Source organism: Falco rusticolus, chromosome 11 (assembly GCF_015220075.1).
Source record: "Falco rusticolus isolate bFalRus1 chromosome 11, bFalRus1.pri, whole genome shotgun sequence".
NCBI classification, from domain to species: Eukaryota; Metazoa; Chordata; class Aves; order Falconiformes; family Falconidae; genus Falco; species Falco rusticolus.
In genome coordinates this window covers 25,592,265-25,609,506 of record NC_051197.1, presented here as the reverse complement: position 1 = coordinate 25,609,506, position 17,242 = coordinate 25,592,265, and the positions used below count along the sequence as shown (strand labels likewise).

Genomic DNA, 17,242 nt, shown 5'->3' with positions numbered 1-17,242 from the left:
CTCATGTAATGGGAGATTCCACATGGCTTTTGAGGGGGCAGTTGCAAGGCAAGGCACAAACCTCGAGTGCTCTTGGAGGAAACCAGCCATTGTGTACACAAGACAATCTGGTCCTCAGAGTGCACTTGGATCTCCAAAAAAGCTCTCCCAGAAGGGCTCTTAAAGAAATTAAGCTGTCGTGGGAAGAAAAGGAAGGTCTGGGTAGTTTCTTATTGGAAATATTTTCTTAGCACTCTAAAGCCTTGAAATGCACAAACCAAACATTTCTTACTGGACAAAGATCTGCAGAAAATACAAGCTGTTTCTGTGTAACTCTTGTTTCTGTGCAACGGTATATGGTTTCTTTTTCGGTGTTGCAGATCAGTCTCTGCTAAAATGTACAACTGCAAACCCAGCACATGGTATAGCTTCCTTATCACCCTCTTGCATGGAGTTTCTCCACTCATTTTGGACCTCAATTTCCCCGACTTGCTCTGCGCAGTCATTAAACCCCCACCCTAGGCCTGTGGAGGAGAGTAAGAGCATCCGTCACTGAACTACTGCAGAGCCACAGGAGCAGAGGATTTGCCTGCCCAGGGCTGAAAGAGGTAAAGTAGGTAAAAGTCTTGAGGGGACAGACCCAGTTCCTCTGTGGGGTCTCACAGGGCAAAGCTTCAGGCTCCTCCGAGCAGCAGGAGGTCTGCAGGGCTAGAGCCGTGTCCCTGTGTGCCCGGAGCAACTGCCTGCTAGCCAGGAGCAAATGGCCCCAGGAGCAGCTGGAAGGAGAGCACATAAGGGTGCTCGGTGTCTGCTGGACAGCATTTACACAAACCGCCTGATCCCACAGATCCAAGGTCCCCTGGGATTTCGATGCTAACTTTATTACTGAAAATTAGTGAGAATAAATAACTGTGTTCCCAATGGCTCAGCAGCTGAGTGCGAGGCTGCGGGGGTTTCTCGCCCAGTCCCGTGGCCCTGCTGTCCTCCCCAGCCCTGGAGCTGTGAGAACCACTGGCACATCTCGCCCACCCCCCACTGCCACCCGCTGCCCTCCGTGCCAGGATGGGCCCAGCCGACTGGCAAAGCACCCTGCGGACAGCACCTCAGCCTCAAAGGAGCTTTTCAAAACAGCCACCAAGCTGGCAGGCACTGACCCCGCACGTGGGGTACCCTGGTGACAGCCCCAACATGCTTTCTGGGCCTGAGAGCAACAGGTGCAGCCCAGAAAGTGTGCTGAGCTTGCAAGGTTGCAGTGCTTTGGGGGGCAGGGGGCTGCACCACAGCGGCTGGGAGATGGGGCAGCTGGGTTATTCCCAAACTGAGGCACTAAGAGCAGAGCCTGCCCTGACTGCTCTCGGAAAAGAGCAAGACAGCAGCAGCCTGTAAAGGAGTAAAGTACTTCCATCCTCTGCAGCTGCCATCGTTGCCTTCCCGGCTCTGCGAGGCACAAGGGGGGTTGCTGGGGACGTCAATGCCAGGCAGCGGGAAGGGGCAGCCCCCAGATGTGGCACCACTGCCTGGGTACATCTTGGGGATCTCTAATCCTCCCAAGCCCAGACAAATGTCATTCAAAAATCTCATCCTCTGAAATTTTAGGCTGTGCTTTTTTTTGTTCAGTTCCCGTTACAAACCAGTACAAAGGCAGCCCAGCTCTCTGGGGAGGCATGGTTTCTAGCAGACCGCTAGCTTTTGCTTACTGCACCCACATGCTGAAACATAGACGTTGTGCTTTCTGCATAATTCCAGAGCAGCAGGAGACAGGATTGCAACGCAGGTCTGAAGTCCATCCAGGAGCCAGAGCCAGCACGACTCTGACACTGCTCCACGGGGGAAAGGGGGCCCAGTGCTGAGGGGGCCGCTGGGGCTGCTCAGGGCAATTAGGGCCATTAGTGCCCTTGGGGTGTGGACAGCCAGACTGGGAGCAAGGTCTCTATTCCCAGCTCAGGGCTGTGCGTGTTAAAACAAGGCACTCGGAAGCACATTTAAGGCACATAGTCACTCAGGCAGCTGAGGTCAGGGACAGGCATGTGGCAGGTTTTTAGGGTGAAGCCTGAGCCCCCGCTCCCAGTGGGACGCTCAGGGGATGCCCTGGCTGGGGTGGAGCAGGGGATGGAGGCAGAGCGGAGCCACACACCCTCTCTGCACCTGTGCCAGAGCAGGTGTAATTGCACAGGCACCTGTGTGGGGTGGCAAAGACCCATGTGGGTGTGAGTGGGTGCCCCCACACAAACTGCAGAAGAGTTTGTGCAGACCTCCACAGCCACCCTGCGTGTGTCAGGGCTTTCCCCTTGCGCTAGCTCTAGTCCAGCCATGCAAACCTGGGTGATGAGCCATGCCGCAGGTGACCCTGCTGTGGACAGGCTGTCACATCCTAGCTGGAAGGCAGGAGGGAAATGCCCAGGACAGCCGTGGTTACCCTCTCCAAGTGCTGCTAAGCTGTGTTAGGATGACTCCATTGCAGCTGTTGGCTGCAGTGCATCCTCCCCTCAAGCGGCCATGGGGACCCACCGAGTCAAGGCTTTGGCTATGGGTCCCCTGGGAGCCAGGCTGGTCCCCGTGTTTGCCATGATTTGCCTCTCAGAAGCAGCCTCGCTCACTGGGGTTGCACCTGCACCATGCCTGGCTGCTTGGCTGAGGCCGGGAGAAACTCATGCCATGGATGTCATGACCATAGGGAGGCACTGGCTCCGTGACTGCGAGTTAATGGAGTGACCAAAGAGATCTTCCCCGAGCAAACAGGAACACCCGTGTAGCACCCAAGCTTTAGGTGAGCAAGGGGCTGTGTCTCAGTGGGGCAGCGATGGGGCAGAGCCATGCAGGGAGAGGTGGGGGCCGGTCCCTGCTCAGGTCCCGCATCCTGCATCCTGCATCCCACATCGTGGGCGGCTCCAGACTCGGCTGTGTGTTTTACTGCTCTGCAGGGGAGTGGAAAAAGGCTCCAGATTTTCCATATAACAAAATACTGGGCTGGAATTCTTTTCGGCCTTATTAAAGTGTCACTGTCAGATAAATCAGAACCTTTGCTACGATTAAAAGATTTAATTTATTTTACACTTACATTAAAATGAATTTGTTCTGGAGCAAAAGTCACTGTTACCCACCAACCGATAACCACTGTTGAAGCTGTGGATATTCTGACACTAGCCACAGCCTTTAAATCAACAACAAGACTTCTTGTAAGCACTTTTATTTTTATTAAAGTGACATTTTGCCCTGGGAAAAAACCTTGCTTGAATGAAGCATTTCTACCTGGCTTTTCTAAATACTGACCTGGAGCCTGATATGTCATTAAGTCAAAACTCCGTGGGCTTCCCAAAGACCCCCAAACAGCAGCTTGGCCCTTCCAATTTGATTACCTGATCTCACCCCAGAAAAACCACATTTTTTTCCCCTCCACGTGAGCTTAGAGAGGAGAAAACAAAATCCAGAAGCCACTGGGGCCGGGGCCAGCTGCAGCGGGATGGACGGCATTGGTTACGGGGCTGGCGGGGGTCCAGCTCCCAGTGCTATATAGGAGTGAGAGAGGGGAGCTGGGCTGCAGACTGAGCTGCTGCTGCCTGCTTGAGCCATCGCTCACACTCTTCTCGTGGCTGAGGAAAACCACAGCCTGCCAAGATGTGCAAAGGATTAGCAGCGCTGCCCCACACGTGCCTGGAGAGGTGAGAGCGGCCAGCATGTGCCGGGGTGCCGAGGGGGGCTGCCTCCCTGCAGGGCTCTGCTGGGGCAGAGAGGCTCTTCCTACAGCACATCCCCACGATGGACATCTCTCATGGGGACTGGGATCACCCAGCTCTGAACTGGGAGGGAAGGGAGGCTTGCTGGCAGGGGCTCAGTGGGATGCTGCAAGTGGCTGACATGCTCAGGGAGGGGGGCAAGTGCTGATCCAGTCCCAAAGTCTCCCCTCTGGATTGGGACCCTCTCTGTGACTCTGGGCTGCCCCAAACCCACCCCTCAACCTCAGCCGCTCCCCTGTGCGGGCCCAGAGCAGAAGCCCGTTCTCCTCAGATCTTAATATTTGCAAATTCTGGGGTGGATTGGGGAAGGAAAAAAGCAGGAATGCAGTTGCCTTTCCGAGGCAAAACCAGCCCTGGCTCCAAAGAGCCTCAAAACCCTCTTTCGCTGCCTGCGCCTCCCTTGCACACGGATGAGGCACCCCGGCCCCTCTCACAGGGCTCGGCTCCCTGCAGAGCGCCCACCCTGCCCTGCTCCTGGCACCCATTCATTCCCCGCACTGCCCTCCAAGCCTGCCCGGGGGTGCTGGTGCTTCCCAGGCTGCTCCCACCCCTTGGGAACCCAGGCAGGCTCCAGCCCCCAGCCCCTTCCATGCTGGTGGAAACCCTCCTGCGGAGCTGGAGGGGCTTTGGAGGGGGTCTGGTGAGAAGCAGAGATGTGAGGGAGGCCACCGCACACGGTGACAGGGCACTCAGTCCTTGGTAACTCTGTGGAAGACTTCCCGTGTGAGTTCCCCAGCAAGGGTCTCCTTGCAGCTGCAAATGCCTTACTACTGGTTTTTAGAGAGTGAGGGTGGCATTCACTGTTTTGGGGGGAGCTCGAGCGAAGTTCCCCCTTGTCAGCTGAAGCTGCGCCACTGGAGGCTGATGCTGCTGGCACAAAAGCAAGGCAAATCCCCATCAGAGGCATGAACACAAATGCCTGTGACAATTTCTTGAAACATGCTTTTTGGCCATCCTTACAGCCCCATGCTCACCTTGCCTGGTCTGCAGCCTCCTGCGCCACAGGCAGCTGAGCAGCACTCTTCCAGATGTGGGTAATCTCCATGTTTCTGCTCTGCTGTCATCTTCTTTGTCACTCTTCCGCTACTTTCTAATCCTAAACTAGTTTTTTTCCACTGCTGCCATGCTGCTGATTTCGCTGATCTCTGTTATGCCCTCAAATCCTCCCTCTTGAAGGCAGCTTCACTTACATGTTTATACACAGAGCTGGGACCCGGTTTGTCCCATGTGCATCATGTTGTGCTGCTCTATGAGGCATTTCAACAGCTGCTGGTCTCATGAGACCCCCCTGCAGTTCCTCACGACTGGTCCCCAAGTGCTGTACCCTGGCAGCGCAATATCTGCTGCTCGGCCACTGACCCCCTTCTCCCCATGCGAGTGACATTTCACAGCACAGTCCCAGCCCGCGCTCCCCAAGGAGTACACCATGTCCCCTATGCGTTGTGGGCTACCTTTCCCATGCCGTCATCCGTGAGATGAGCTTCCCTCCTGCAGCTGCCTGGGGTCTGGGGAGCCCATCCGGGGTCCCCTGCAGGCCCAAGAGGGCTGGTACCCCCAACTCTCCCCAAAGCACGTGCTTGCTGGCCTTTTCAGAGGGGGCTGATAGGTTCAGAGGAATCTCTTCCTACGGCCAGAGCTGCCTTGACTGCTCTCCAATAGACCATATTTGTCCATGTGTCCACCACAGCTCTCCGATGCAGCTGCTGCTGACTTGCCCATACAGCATCACACTCGCAGCTTCATGGCTCCTCACATCCCGCCTGGCGCCTTTTTCTCCTGAAGGGGCATTCCCTCTGGCACCCGCCTGTCCTTGGGCACAGCAGCAGCTTTAGTTCTTTGAGCCTCTTTTTTGTTTTTAAAGCTGGAGTCTCTCCTGACCCTCCTCAGCAGCCTTCTTGCGCCTGATATGTTTGACAGAGCCCATGTTTTCATTTAGTGCTTCTTGGAAGTTGTTTCTCAGACTTTTTCTTGGCTTACTCCCACATGTTCTTACACTTAACCTTCCACAGTTTACGGTCTTCTTGCTTTTTCTCGCTCAGACATAGCTGGGGGCTTCTTGAAGGATGCCTTTTTGTTTATATCTGCCTCTTTTACCCTGCTGCTTAGCCTTTGCTGAAACCTTTCTTGAAAGCTTGTAATATATCTGCTGGAGGATGCCAGGATGATGCCTTCAAATAGTCCTTCCCTCCCACCAGCCTGCAGGCACTCAGCTCTCTGGCTGTCCTTTTTGTTCCCTTTCTACAAGCTTCCTCAGTGTCCGCCACCTCCCCATATTTCACAAAGGCCGCACAGCTGACGACTTGCTCGGCAGGAGCTTCTTGCTGCTGTCCCCACACTGGCACCTGCGGGGCTTCAGCAGGGTGGGCAGCCAGTGATGGTCCATCAACAGCACCATGGGATGGAGCCATCCCAGGAGCCCCATTGGGAGCAGCAAGCAGGGGGACTGCAACAGGAGTCCAGCATCAATCCAGAAGACCAGGCTGGGGAGAAGCCTACCCACAGCACAGCCTGAGAGAAGGTAGCCCCAGGGCTAAGCTTAAATGGAGCCCCCAGCCGTGGGCAGGGTGTGGGGCTCAGCTGGGGCTGCTCAGGGCCATTAAGGCCCATTAAGGCCTTTGAGCCTGACAGATGTTGGCCGTAAGTCACTGTCAGAGGGTGGGGATTGGAGAGAAAAATCTTGAACAGGTCTAAGCGTTATCCAGCAGAGCGTTTGCTGCTGTGTGAAGCCGCTGCCAATGGCACCCAAACCTTGTGTGTGTGTGTTGGCCTCATCCACACCAGGGCAGGGGGATCCCCTGGTCCTGCTCAAACAGTGACAGAGTCCTGGCCCTGTCTTCCCACCTCCTTAGGCTGCTGTGTGTTAGATTTGGCTCTCGGTGCCGCCCCTGCTCCCAGCACAGCCCACGCTTTCCCCCTGCCTGCCCAGGACCTCCCGGCATCCACCGTTCTGGCTTCGGAGGTGGGTGAGCCCCTTCGCCCTTGCTCTTCACCCCTGCCTCTGCCAGGCAGCAGCTCTGCGATGGGACACGTAGTCCAGTCTCCTGAAGGGACTGTCCCTGGTGCACAGCACCTGGCAGCGGGTCGGCTGTGGCGGCGTCCCTGGCTCTGCCCTTCTGAGTGTTGGGTGATGGCAGGGAGAGGGACACGGTGGCAGGTGGTATTTCTGCCCTCCCTGAGCCCATGCATCCCATTCCCTGTGGGGAGCTGTGGACACAAGCACAGACGTTTGGGAAAGCAGAGCCACGGGAGAGGCTGTCCTGCTCCATCAGCTTTCCTGGGCACCCTCTGCACCCACTCGTTGCTTCAGTGCCAACAGGGCTGCAGCTCCTGCCCATGTCACCTGCTGCTCCTTGCTGCAGCTGTGCCATCCATGTGGGTCAGGGCTTGCCGTGGGGGTCCCAGCATGGCAGTGCCAGCCGACCGGGTGCCAAGGGGCACCTGAGGCTTGCAGGAGAGCCAGCCCCAGGCTCTGGGCATCAGGAGCCAGCTCCAGCTTGACACATTTATCTGCATTTTGTTTATTTATCAGAGGGAGGGGAACGAATGGTGCACGACAGCATCCCTGTCCCAGAGGCACCTCAGTGTGGGAGCGTGGGGACCTCGTCACCTTTTGCCTGGGGTCCTGGTCTTTCCATTCATAATTCAAGTTTTCTCAGAAGCGCAAGCAGCAGAAGCCATCCTGTAGCTGCTGTTTTCCATGAAAACAGTTGGGTGTCTGGGTCTGTGCTGCCCATGCTCTACCCCCACCACGGGGGTCCATGCAGACCCAGGCTGGGCTGCTCGCTCTGGCTGGCCCCGCTGCCCACTCCCATGCAAGGGCAGTTGTCAGAGGCAGGTTTCTGCCTGCGCCCCCTGAGAAGTGGGGGGCAGCCAATGTAGCAGCAGTCTGTGCTGGGTCTCAAAGAATCACCCAGGGGGCTGGCAAGTGGAAAACCAAAACACAGGGGGAGTTTTACAAAGAGGGAAAAAATTAAAGCAATGGAAATGAGATAGCAGACCTAGCAAGGGAGCGATCATCCGCACAGGGCTTGTGACAACAAAGAGCAGAAAGGAGAAGCGCAGTGAGCCCTGAAGCTGGGGAGCTGCAGCCTGGCTTTGACAGCTGTGCCACGGTGAAGGCACCAAGCCCAGCCAGCCCCTGGGGAGTGGTGTGTCCCCTCGCTCTCATTCACCTCTTGTGCCAGCAAGATGACCTGGAAGCCACCAAATGTTGCTGTGCTGGGGAAGAGTCCTGCCCTGCAAAGATGGGGTTGGGGCGGGGGGGCTGTCTGTTTTCACCCCTTTATTTCTTCAGCCTTATGCAGCACACTTGAGTTTGCTTTGCAAAAGCTTGGTTTGCTCTTGCTACCACCACCAAGCTGCAGCAGAGCAGAGCCTCCTCGGTGGCTTTAGATGCTCAGGACCATGTTGCAAATTGTATCGCATGGAAGGGAACACTGTGGGAGGCAGCTGGACCTGCTGTCAAGCCCCAGGAGCCCTCTCGTTTCCACATCCTCCCAGTGGAGGTGGGGAGCATGGCCTTGGGGCAGTGGTGACTGGCACTCAGCCTTTGGCAGGCAGAGCACTTCAGCTCCCGAAATCCTTCCTTCCCCTCTGCCCAGGGAAAGCAGCACCCAGGAGGTACTCTTTGGCAGGAGACCTCCTGCTGCAGACATAAGGCTTATATATTACTTATATATACACTATGTGTGTATATATATCTATATCTATCTCAGGGCACCCTGCTCCAAATGCTGTTGCCAGCATGGGGCTGGCATGGGGCTGGTGGGTGCAACATGGAACGGGGCTCGTTGCGGGGCAGCAGCCCAGCACAGCATCCTGCACAGCTCCTCCATCTCCTCACCAGCATCTCCTCCGGGCTCATCACTATAGAAACTGAGTGCTGCACACGTGTCCCCTAATTCATCCTCAGAGCAGCCCGCCAGCCCTGCTGATACAATTACCTTGGCCACAGATGAGGACAAAGCAAAGAGATCAAGATCAAGAGCTGCCACTAATTCTAAGTGCCTGGTTTGAATTGCCTCAACCAGGCGCCTTTACAGTCCATTTGTTCACGTGTAATTAATTACACAGCTTTGTAGCTCACCAGCAGCTGTGCAGGGGTCTGTGCGGGCACAGGGCAGAGACCACCCCTGCTGCCCCAGCCCGCTGCCTGACCTGCCTCTGCTTGTCCCTTCCTGCAGGGCCAAGGAGATCAAGACGAAGCTGGGCACGCTGCTCCAGAAGCCTGACTCGGCCATTGACTTCATCATTCCCTACCCGGAGAAGCCAGAGAAGCTGCCCAAGGTCCAGAAGTGAGTACTGCTGCACTGGCATCTGGGCCCAGCTGGAGGGGTGGGTGCCAGCCCCTTTGGGGGGCAAAGTAGCTGAAGCCCCGGCTGTGGGTGGGCACAAGGCTTTACACGGCAGGGAGCCCATGGCACGCTCCTGGTGACCTACCGGCTAGGTGCAGGCTCAGAGAGTTATGTCAGAGCAGTGGGAGATGTGTCAGGCAATACAGCTCTATGGAAACCAGATTTCTCATGGAAACTCTACTTTTGATGAGATTTCAAATTATTCGGTAGAGGTTTTGCCAGAGGCATACGACACTTGGCTTTCTCCGGGTCACCTGCCTCATCCCAGAGGTGCCAGCCCTACAAAGCCTGCTGGCTTCGGGGCGGCAGCGTGTCCCTGAGCTGGGTGCACAGCCCCATGGCACAACACCTGGCTCTGGGCAGCTCCATCATGATGGTACCATCTCACCTTATCGCCTTTGTCCTCAGCCTCTGCTCTCTGGCACTGAGCTGATTTAATGACAAAGCAAAGCAGAGGAGAAGCTAGAGGCTGATGGGCTGTGCTGTAGGATTAACAGTTCGAATGAGGCAAAATAAACCTTGAAAAGAAACGGTAGCTTAAATCTAAAAGCAGGATGGCTTTCTGGATGTAGGGTGATGGTCTCACCTGGGGTACCTCCAGCCCAGCCTTGGACAGCTCAGCCAGCTGCCTGAGCTGCTGTCCTGGCCACTCCTCTGCCACCCCTCAGCCCTGCCACCACTGGGTGTGTGAGACTGTCCTGGGAACACATGCCCCGGCCCCAGGGAGCTGCTCCCTGCCCTGGACCTGCACCCAGACACACACAGTGCTGGAGGACCCAGGTCTGACAGCACCCAGACTGCCTAATGTGCCTGCGGTAGGAGAGGCCGGCTGGCCCAGCTCATAGCACCAGGAACAAGGGCTCATCTTGAGGGACTGATGTGGCCATGTCATGACAAAACCAGGAGAGGCACGTATCCACTCTTCGCAAGGCCAGGTTTCTATTTCCACTTTAAAATCACAACCCTGTTTTACACCAGTCCTTCTCCCCACATTCCCCTTCAGCCCAGGCAATGTTACCCTACGCTGTGGTCACTTTGGTGGCTGTAGCATGGGGGGACGCCTGTCAGAGCAGTGCCTGCCAACCCGTGAGAGCTGCCGAGCCAGGCAGGGTGGGCATAGCCGTGATGGATGGTGCATTTTGCACTTGGTTGCTGCCAAGCCCCGGATGCTTCTGCGAAGGAGACACATTTGTCCCCATTACCCATCCTTGCAGAAAGCTGGAGAACTCTCCACTGGCCGGAGGAGTTGTCTCCTGCACTGCACCATCGCGCAGCCTCAGTATCACTCACCCATCAGCATCTTGCTCGCAGTTCATATCATCCCAGGGACATTCAGATCGTGGAAAAGTGAATTTGGTAGTTTCCAGGAAATCGGGATTGTGTTGGGTTGCTGCAGCGATGCTCCTGCTCATCAGGCTGGGGAGACCCCTGCCAGGAACATGGGGGTAGGGAGGGATTTTGATCCTTGACAGCAAGTGCAAATGCAATTTGAGGTCCAGAAACTGAATGATCAGAGCCCCCATCATGGTCTTTACCGCTGAGTGCTGGCGATTTGATGATGAGTGAGGGCTGGACACCCAACTTGTGCCAGCCTTGCATTTCTGCCATTCTCTCCCCTGCTGGGTCCCCCCGGGCAGGGCGGCTGGGCAGGAGCACCTCCACTTGCCTCAGAGGCACCGCTGAAGCACCAAGGTCCCCAGGACTGTCAGGTTGTCCTGCCCTATGCTCCCTCCCCGGCCGCAGGGATGCTGTGCCCACCCAGAGGGTTTCAGCCCTGCAGCAGCAAACCAAGCCTGAGTGCAGTGCTGCGGGTGGCGAGCGGCCACGGTCTGCAGCCAGCCCAGCGCTCCATGGCCCTGGGGGCTTCCCTTGCCTCCAGCGCTGGGCATTGGCCCCCGTGGGCCCCCAGGGCAGCTTGGGCGAACTCCTTGAGGCTTAACAAAACCACAAACAAAAAAACCCCACAAAGCTCTTTAGGTCATATTTACAAGCGTTGCATTTTAAAAAAAAAAAAAAAAAAAAAAAAAAGGAAAAAAAAGAAAAAAAGAAAACCCACGCAGATGAAAAACACTGAAGGTTTTCACTGGGGAGGGAGGGAGCTGAGGCCGGCGTCATGCCCCGCCGTGGGGCGTGGGAATGGGGCGGCCGGGTTGTGGGAGTGGAGGGGTGCTGACCCCAGCCCCAGCAGTGCAGAGCTGGAATGATCCAGCCCCCTCCGCCCCTCCCCACCCCCCGCAGCAGGGAGCATCCTTCCCCACTCCAGCCGGAATACATAGGGATGCTTCCCAGCTGCCTGCAGACCCGCCGCCCCCCCCCACGCCCCCCGCGACTCTGCTCTCCTGTGCATGGGTGCTGGGGCAAGCAGGGCACCCACGGCTGCAGGGGGGACTCACTTTGCAGTTTGTCCACGTCTCTGCTCAAACACGGAGGAATTTGCCCACCCAGCCCCGTCCTCACCCACCTTCCTTGGCACTTGCCTCTCCCCAGGAGGAGGGTACCCGTGCTGCGATGCAGCGGCACCCTATAGCCTGACCATCGCCCCTGCTCTGCAGCAGTCTCCAAGGCCTGTTCCTCCATTCCTCCCCATTTTTAAAGGAATTATTTAAAAACCTGGAGCCCAGACCAGGGCTGTGGGGTGAGCATGGACTTTCTTTACTCCCTTCAGGCCATCACCGGAGGAGGCTCTGCAGTGGCGTGATTCCCTGGAGAAGCTCCTGCAAAACCCCTGTAAGTTCACATCCCCCTGTGGTCACGTCTCCCCACCCAGCATCCCTGCCAGCGCTCAGCAAGGGCTTGCCCCCCCCGGGATCGCTGGTGCTCAGCAAGAGCTCGCTGCCCCCCCACAGATGGGCTCGCCAGCTTCCGCACCTTCCTGCGCTCTGAGTTCAGTGAGGAGAACGCTGAGTTTTGGGTGGCCTGCGAGGACTACAAGAAAACCAAATCCCCTGTGAAGATGGCAGAGAAGGCCAAGAAGATCTACGAGGAGTTCATCCAGACCGAGGCACCCAAAGAGGTCAGTGGCTGTGGGCCAGGAGATGGGAGCAGGAGGGATGAGGCTGCTGCTCCAGTGGCCTCCATCCCAAAGGAGAGCGGTGGCTGCAGGGCACCTTGTACCATGGCTGAGGGACTCGGAGGGCTGCACCCTCAGCAAGGGGCAGCCCCATCCCCACGTGCTGCACTCCCACCCCACACAGCCCTGGTGCCCCCTTTTACATGCTCAGCCTCTGCTGGGCTGTCTCCTGCTACAGGCACCTCCAGCACATGCCTGTCCCCCTCTCTCCACAGAGGGCTTACGTTAATCGTAAGGGATGACAACTGACAGTAATCCTCCTTCCCTGGTTAGCTTTGCTGCAGGATAAACCTCATCCTGACAGATTTGCCACCAACAAATCCCCCCAATAAGTGAACCTGCTTCAGTCCCTCCCCTCGACCTTCGCGTGGTTGTTGGTAGGACAGAGCAGGCAAGGGGAGATGCCATCACCCACACCTTGCACAGGCAGGATCCCCATCCCTCTCACACTCCCATCACAGGTGAACATCGACCACTTCACCAAGGCTGTGACCATGAAGAACCTGGCGGAACCATCACCAAGCAGCTTTGACATGGCCCAGAAGAGGATCTTTGCCTTGATGGAGAAAGACTCCCTGCCCAGATTTGTGCGGTCGGAGTTTTATCAGGAGTTAATCAAGTAGCAATGTGGCGGGGCTGTGCGAGATGTTCCCTGCGGGCGGTCCCACTGCTTCTGTCTAAACACCTGCCCCTTCTACTGCAGCTGCTTTGCTTTCTTCATACCACCCTAGAAGAGCACCCAGCGGCGTTGCTAAACATCTCCCCCTGTGCTTTGGACTGCCAGATGTCCTGCTGTTTCCTCTCTTACAGTCTCTTTCCTCTCTCACAAAAGACCCATTATCAGAAATCCCTGGTGATCCTCACTGGGTTTGGGACCCAGAGGGGCAGCAGAGCAGCCCCAGCCCCGCAGTGACCGGGAGCCACTCGGGCAGCCGGCACGTCCCTGGCACTGCAGGGCTTGGCTGTAGCCAGTGGCTCTGACACGCCGGCTCTGCCTTCTGAAGACTTCTTAGGCCATAACATTTCTGAAGACTTCTTAGGCCATAACATTTTTTCTCCCCGTTTTGCACATATCGCTGGTTCAGCCCAGGCTCGCTCCCTCCTCCCGGCTTCCCGGGCTGTTGCTGAGGCTGCGCAGGGCACCCACGGCTGGCTCTGGCCAGCAGCACCTGCAGCCCCGGCACGTGGGGTAGGGCATGCCCACCACACGGCTGGCATCACCTCACCTTCAGCAAGCAGCCGATGGGCTGTGCAGTGATGGCCACAGGGCAGTGACAGCAGTGTGGCAGGGACAGTGGAACGGCAGGGATGGCTGCATGGCGGTGCCAGGAGCCGCACGGCTGCGTGCCACAGGTGACCCCTGGCTGGCGTGAGGGGTGGGCAGAGCGAGCCTGCAGCACCGCTTCCCCAGTTGCTTCCCACTAAAGACAGTAAGGAGGGTAAACGAGATCTGTCTGTTCAAAACACCGGGACTGTTTAGCAACCCAGACCTCCCGCTCGCTCCAACCGCTTGCATGACGTGCTGAGCTCGCAGCCCGCAGCCCACACCCGTGTCCCCTGCGCCCAGCTGGTGGCTGGTGGTGTGCTTGGACTGCAGCTTCAGGTGTTGCTGCAGCGGCTTCTTGCTCCAGTTGCTTCTCTCTGCAGTAGGCACGCCAAAGCGATACTTCTGCACAAACCCAATCGAGGGGCATCAGTTAGAGGAGGGAGGAAAATCATAGTAGGGGAAAAAATGCTGCAATCGCAACTCTTCAGATCCAATTAAAAAATATATATATATTCAAAACGAATCCAAAAAACCAAGCCCAAACACAAAACCATTATGGGAAACATGAAAAATAAACCCCTGCCTTCTTGAACAGACAACAAACTCTGCTGAGTTTGTGTAGCCTGCATCTCTCCTGTCTCCTCCTGTCTGCCCAGGACTCTTAAAAAGACCAGCTCTTTTGAAATGATTCAAAGCCAGCCCACTGTTCACTACCAGAAGAAATGACATCTGAGGATGGGGCGAGGGTTTACGTGAAAGGCAGCTGGGGTCTCATTTCAGCCTTGAGGAGAATGTGATGAACGCCCGTTCCATGGGGCCTGGACGTTTTGTCCCTGCGATGGGTTCCTGGTGCAGCACCTGCAGGGCCATGGCTTGCAACGAGCTGCTTCAGCCGGCAGCCTGACAGATGTCGGCAAAATAACAAGTGGCCGTGCTCCCAGCAGGCATCCTGGACCAGCCACCCCCCTCCGGCTGCTCAACCTCAACTGCAAGTCATGAGACTCCATGCGAAATGCAATAAGATAAACAACGAGTTTGCCAGCCTTGTCAAGACTTTCAAAAGCTGATCAAAACCCCACCAGCCCCAAATATTTATGCATTGTCACTATGGCGATGAAGAAAAATACATCCTGAGCTGCAGGAAGTGGGCTGCATTTTCCAGGCAGGGATGGGGAGGCAGGGGAAGGATGGAGGCCATCACAAACGTGGCTTTTTTTTTTTCTTTTTTTTTTTTTTTCAAGTCTGGAGCAAATGGCCTGGGAAAGTCAGTGTTGGAGCAGCAAGGGGTGATGATTGTGGGGCAGTCCCCTGGGGTGAGCATGTGGGGGCGGCCCCAAAGAGCCCAAGGGAGCCCACGAGCAGCAGCAGGGTCCTGTCAGAAGAGCACAGGATCCCCTGGCAGCACCCACTGCCCAGAGCTGGTGGGCAACAAAGGGGAGGCAGGAGCAGGGCTGGGCATGGGCTGGGCTGGGGGGGGATAGGGGGCTTGGCTAACCTTTCTGCTGCACGGTGCTCCTACTGCCTCCGCCCACACGCGCTCCCTGCACCCTCCTGGCATCTCCATGAATTGGTGTTGATGCAAGTGGGTTCAACATGCTCAAGGTCCCTGTTTACAGCGTGACCCGTAGGAATGGAAAACCTGACAGGCTCCCCTGCAGAAAGACCTAGATATTTCATTTTTACATCTTTTACATTATCCTATTTCCAGATACCGTCACCCATACAGTGAGTGTGAGTTTAACGCACAGTTAAATGCCAACACTGACACCACAGAGGTGGGGTTGCTGCTGGAGGCTGGCTTGCTACACACCACCAAAACCTGAGATGTTACTAGCTGCAACAGCAACGTGTGGGGCAGGGCGAAGGTGTCTAGGTATGTATGTGCCAAGAGGAAGGGTGGAGGCTGGAGTCAGGAGAGATGAAATAGCTCCATTAGAAAACCCTCCCCAGCTTGATTTCTGCTAAAATGCTGGAAGCCTACTTTAGGGGATGATCATACAGGTGCCAGTGATCTACAGGGTGGCCATCAAATGTGGCCTCTGAAGTGTTTTGGAGCTCCTGGGAGGTTGTGTTTGTGTAGAAGGGTCATTTGGCTAATTACTCGGGTGGGTTCACCCCTTGCCCCAGAAAGGCGGCAATGCCTGTACCCACCCCATGGCCAAGCTTTCCACAGGCCCAGAGGTATTTACTGTTGGGCTGATACCAACCATCATATTTCTGGTCAGAAATACTTCATGTATTTTATTACACTTTCTCTCATAAAAATTGGCAATGTATGAGCACTACACACACAACATAGTACACCTGTATCCCTATAGCCATATATAAGTATACACACACACATATATACGTACTCCTAACATGGACATCTGGATCCCCAGTGAGTCAGAGAGTCAAAAATAAGAGTTTCTGGATCTTGTGTTTGAGGTCTGTCAGAGAGATGAGTGTGCGTGGGTTTAGTGTGGTCCCAGACCCCATTGAGGGAAACCTTGGCCATTCACCCAAGCGAATGTGAAGGTGCATCTTCCAAAACATCCCCTGAAACCACCCTGTGCCTGCGGCCGCTGGGTGCCCATAGCTGTGGTGCATCCCGGTGCCCGAGCTGGTGCAGGAGGCAGGTCTTGTGCCCTCCAAGGGACTCCAACCCCTGCCGTGGGGCAAGGCAACCCCACGTTGCAGCCAGGGTCCCAGGCACCAGGCGCTGCCTCCGTGCCTGCCCGGTGCCCTCTCCCCACCACAGCAGCACATGCAGGAGGGCTCCCTGCAGCCACATCCCCTCAGATTAACACCGGGGGATTGTTTGCTGCATGTTTTCTGGTTACTTCAGTGACCCAGACCCTGGCACCTCAGCGGTCATGATGTGCATCACGCAGCTGTCCCCTGTACGCTGAGGCAGGGCTTTGCTGGCACTGCCCTGTCCCAGTCTCGGGGACCACCAAAGCCTGCAAGGCAGTGGGGGGAGCTGCCCACGGGGGGCTGAGGGTGTCCTAGGGCTCGCCCAGGCTCCCCTGGTCACTCCCTGCAGGTGCCGAAGGCTGTGGCCAAGGGCTGGAGAGAGGTCAGGAGGTGGGCATCGGCTCCTCACACCCACGAGCAGCAGGTTTTCATCACAATGTTCTCCATGTGATTCCCACTGGAGATCTTCACATGGGGAGCACATGGGGCACTGGTGTGCACTGAGGAACTGGTTGTGTTAACCCATATTCATGTACCACTCAGTAAACCACACATAAACATGTATTTCTGCTACTGTCTTAATGGACTATTCCTTTTGTCTCTGCACTGACGGTGCAGCGTTTCCTCACCCTCTACGGGGCGCTCCCCAAACTTGTGCCCAAAGGCCCTGGCAAGTCTGGGAGCTTCTGTTGTAACAGACGTGGTGGTTTCTCAGGAAACTGAAAATGGAATAAAAACATCATCCCAGAAGGCAGAAGAAACTCCCCAGTGCCAGCATGGCAGGGGCATCCCCAGCCCCGCTAGCAAAGCCAGCTCCGGCAGCAGCAGGGGCTGAGCACAAGCCAGCCCTGCTCCCCGCACGCGCCTCTGCACTCACGAGACCCAGGCCCAGGGAGAGGTTGAGATCTGAGCTAAAATGTGTACCCCTCCAGAGCTACGGGTAGGAAAGCATTTGCAGCTGGGAGTTGCTCCTCTACGTTCCCCCCTCCAAGGCTGTCAAGGGGGTCTCATGCTCACCCCAGCCCCTCGGCAAGGATGGGTGCTCCCTGTGCTGACCGTGCTGTCAGGCACGGCGGCATGGACCCCATACAGCCCAGCATTCCCCAGGCTCACAGTGCGATGGTGTCTGAAGGATAACAACAAGATGAAAAGTTTCATCTCT

The 17,242-nt window shown here is 56.3% G+C and overlaps 1 protein-coding gene across 1 annotated transcript; it reads left to right on the top strand.

The window, feature by feature from the left end:
* The first annotated feature begins 3,502 nt into the window (after positions 1–3,502).
* RGS5 (regulator of G protein signaling 5) lies at positions 3,503–16,658 on the top strand. The gene is made up of 5 exons (XM_037404078.1): positions 3,503–3,638; positions 8,897–9,007; positions 11,733–11,794; positions 11,914–12,080; positions 12,599–16,658. Exons 1-5 carry the CDS (start codon positions 3,595–3,597, stop codon positions 12,758–12,760), a joined length of 546 nt encoding a protein of 181 aa, XP_037259975.1. The 5' UTR covers positions 3,503–3,594; the 3' UTR covers positions 12,761–16,658.
* Positions 16,659–17,242: the final 584 nt, after the last annotated feature.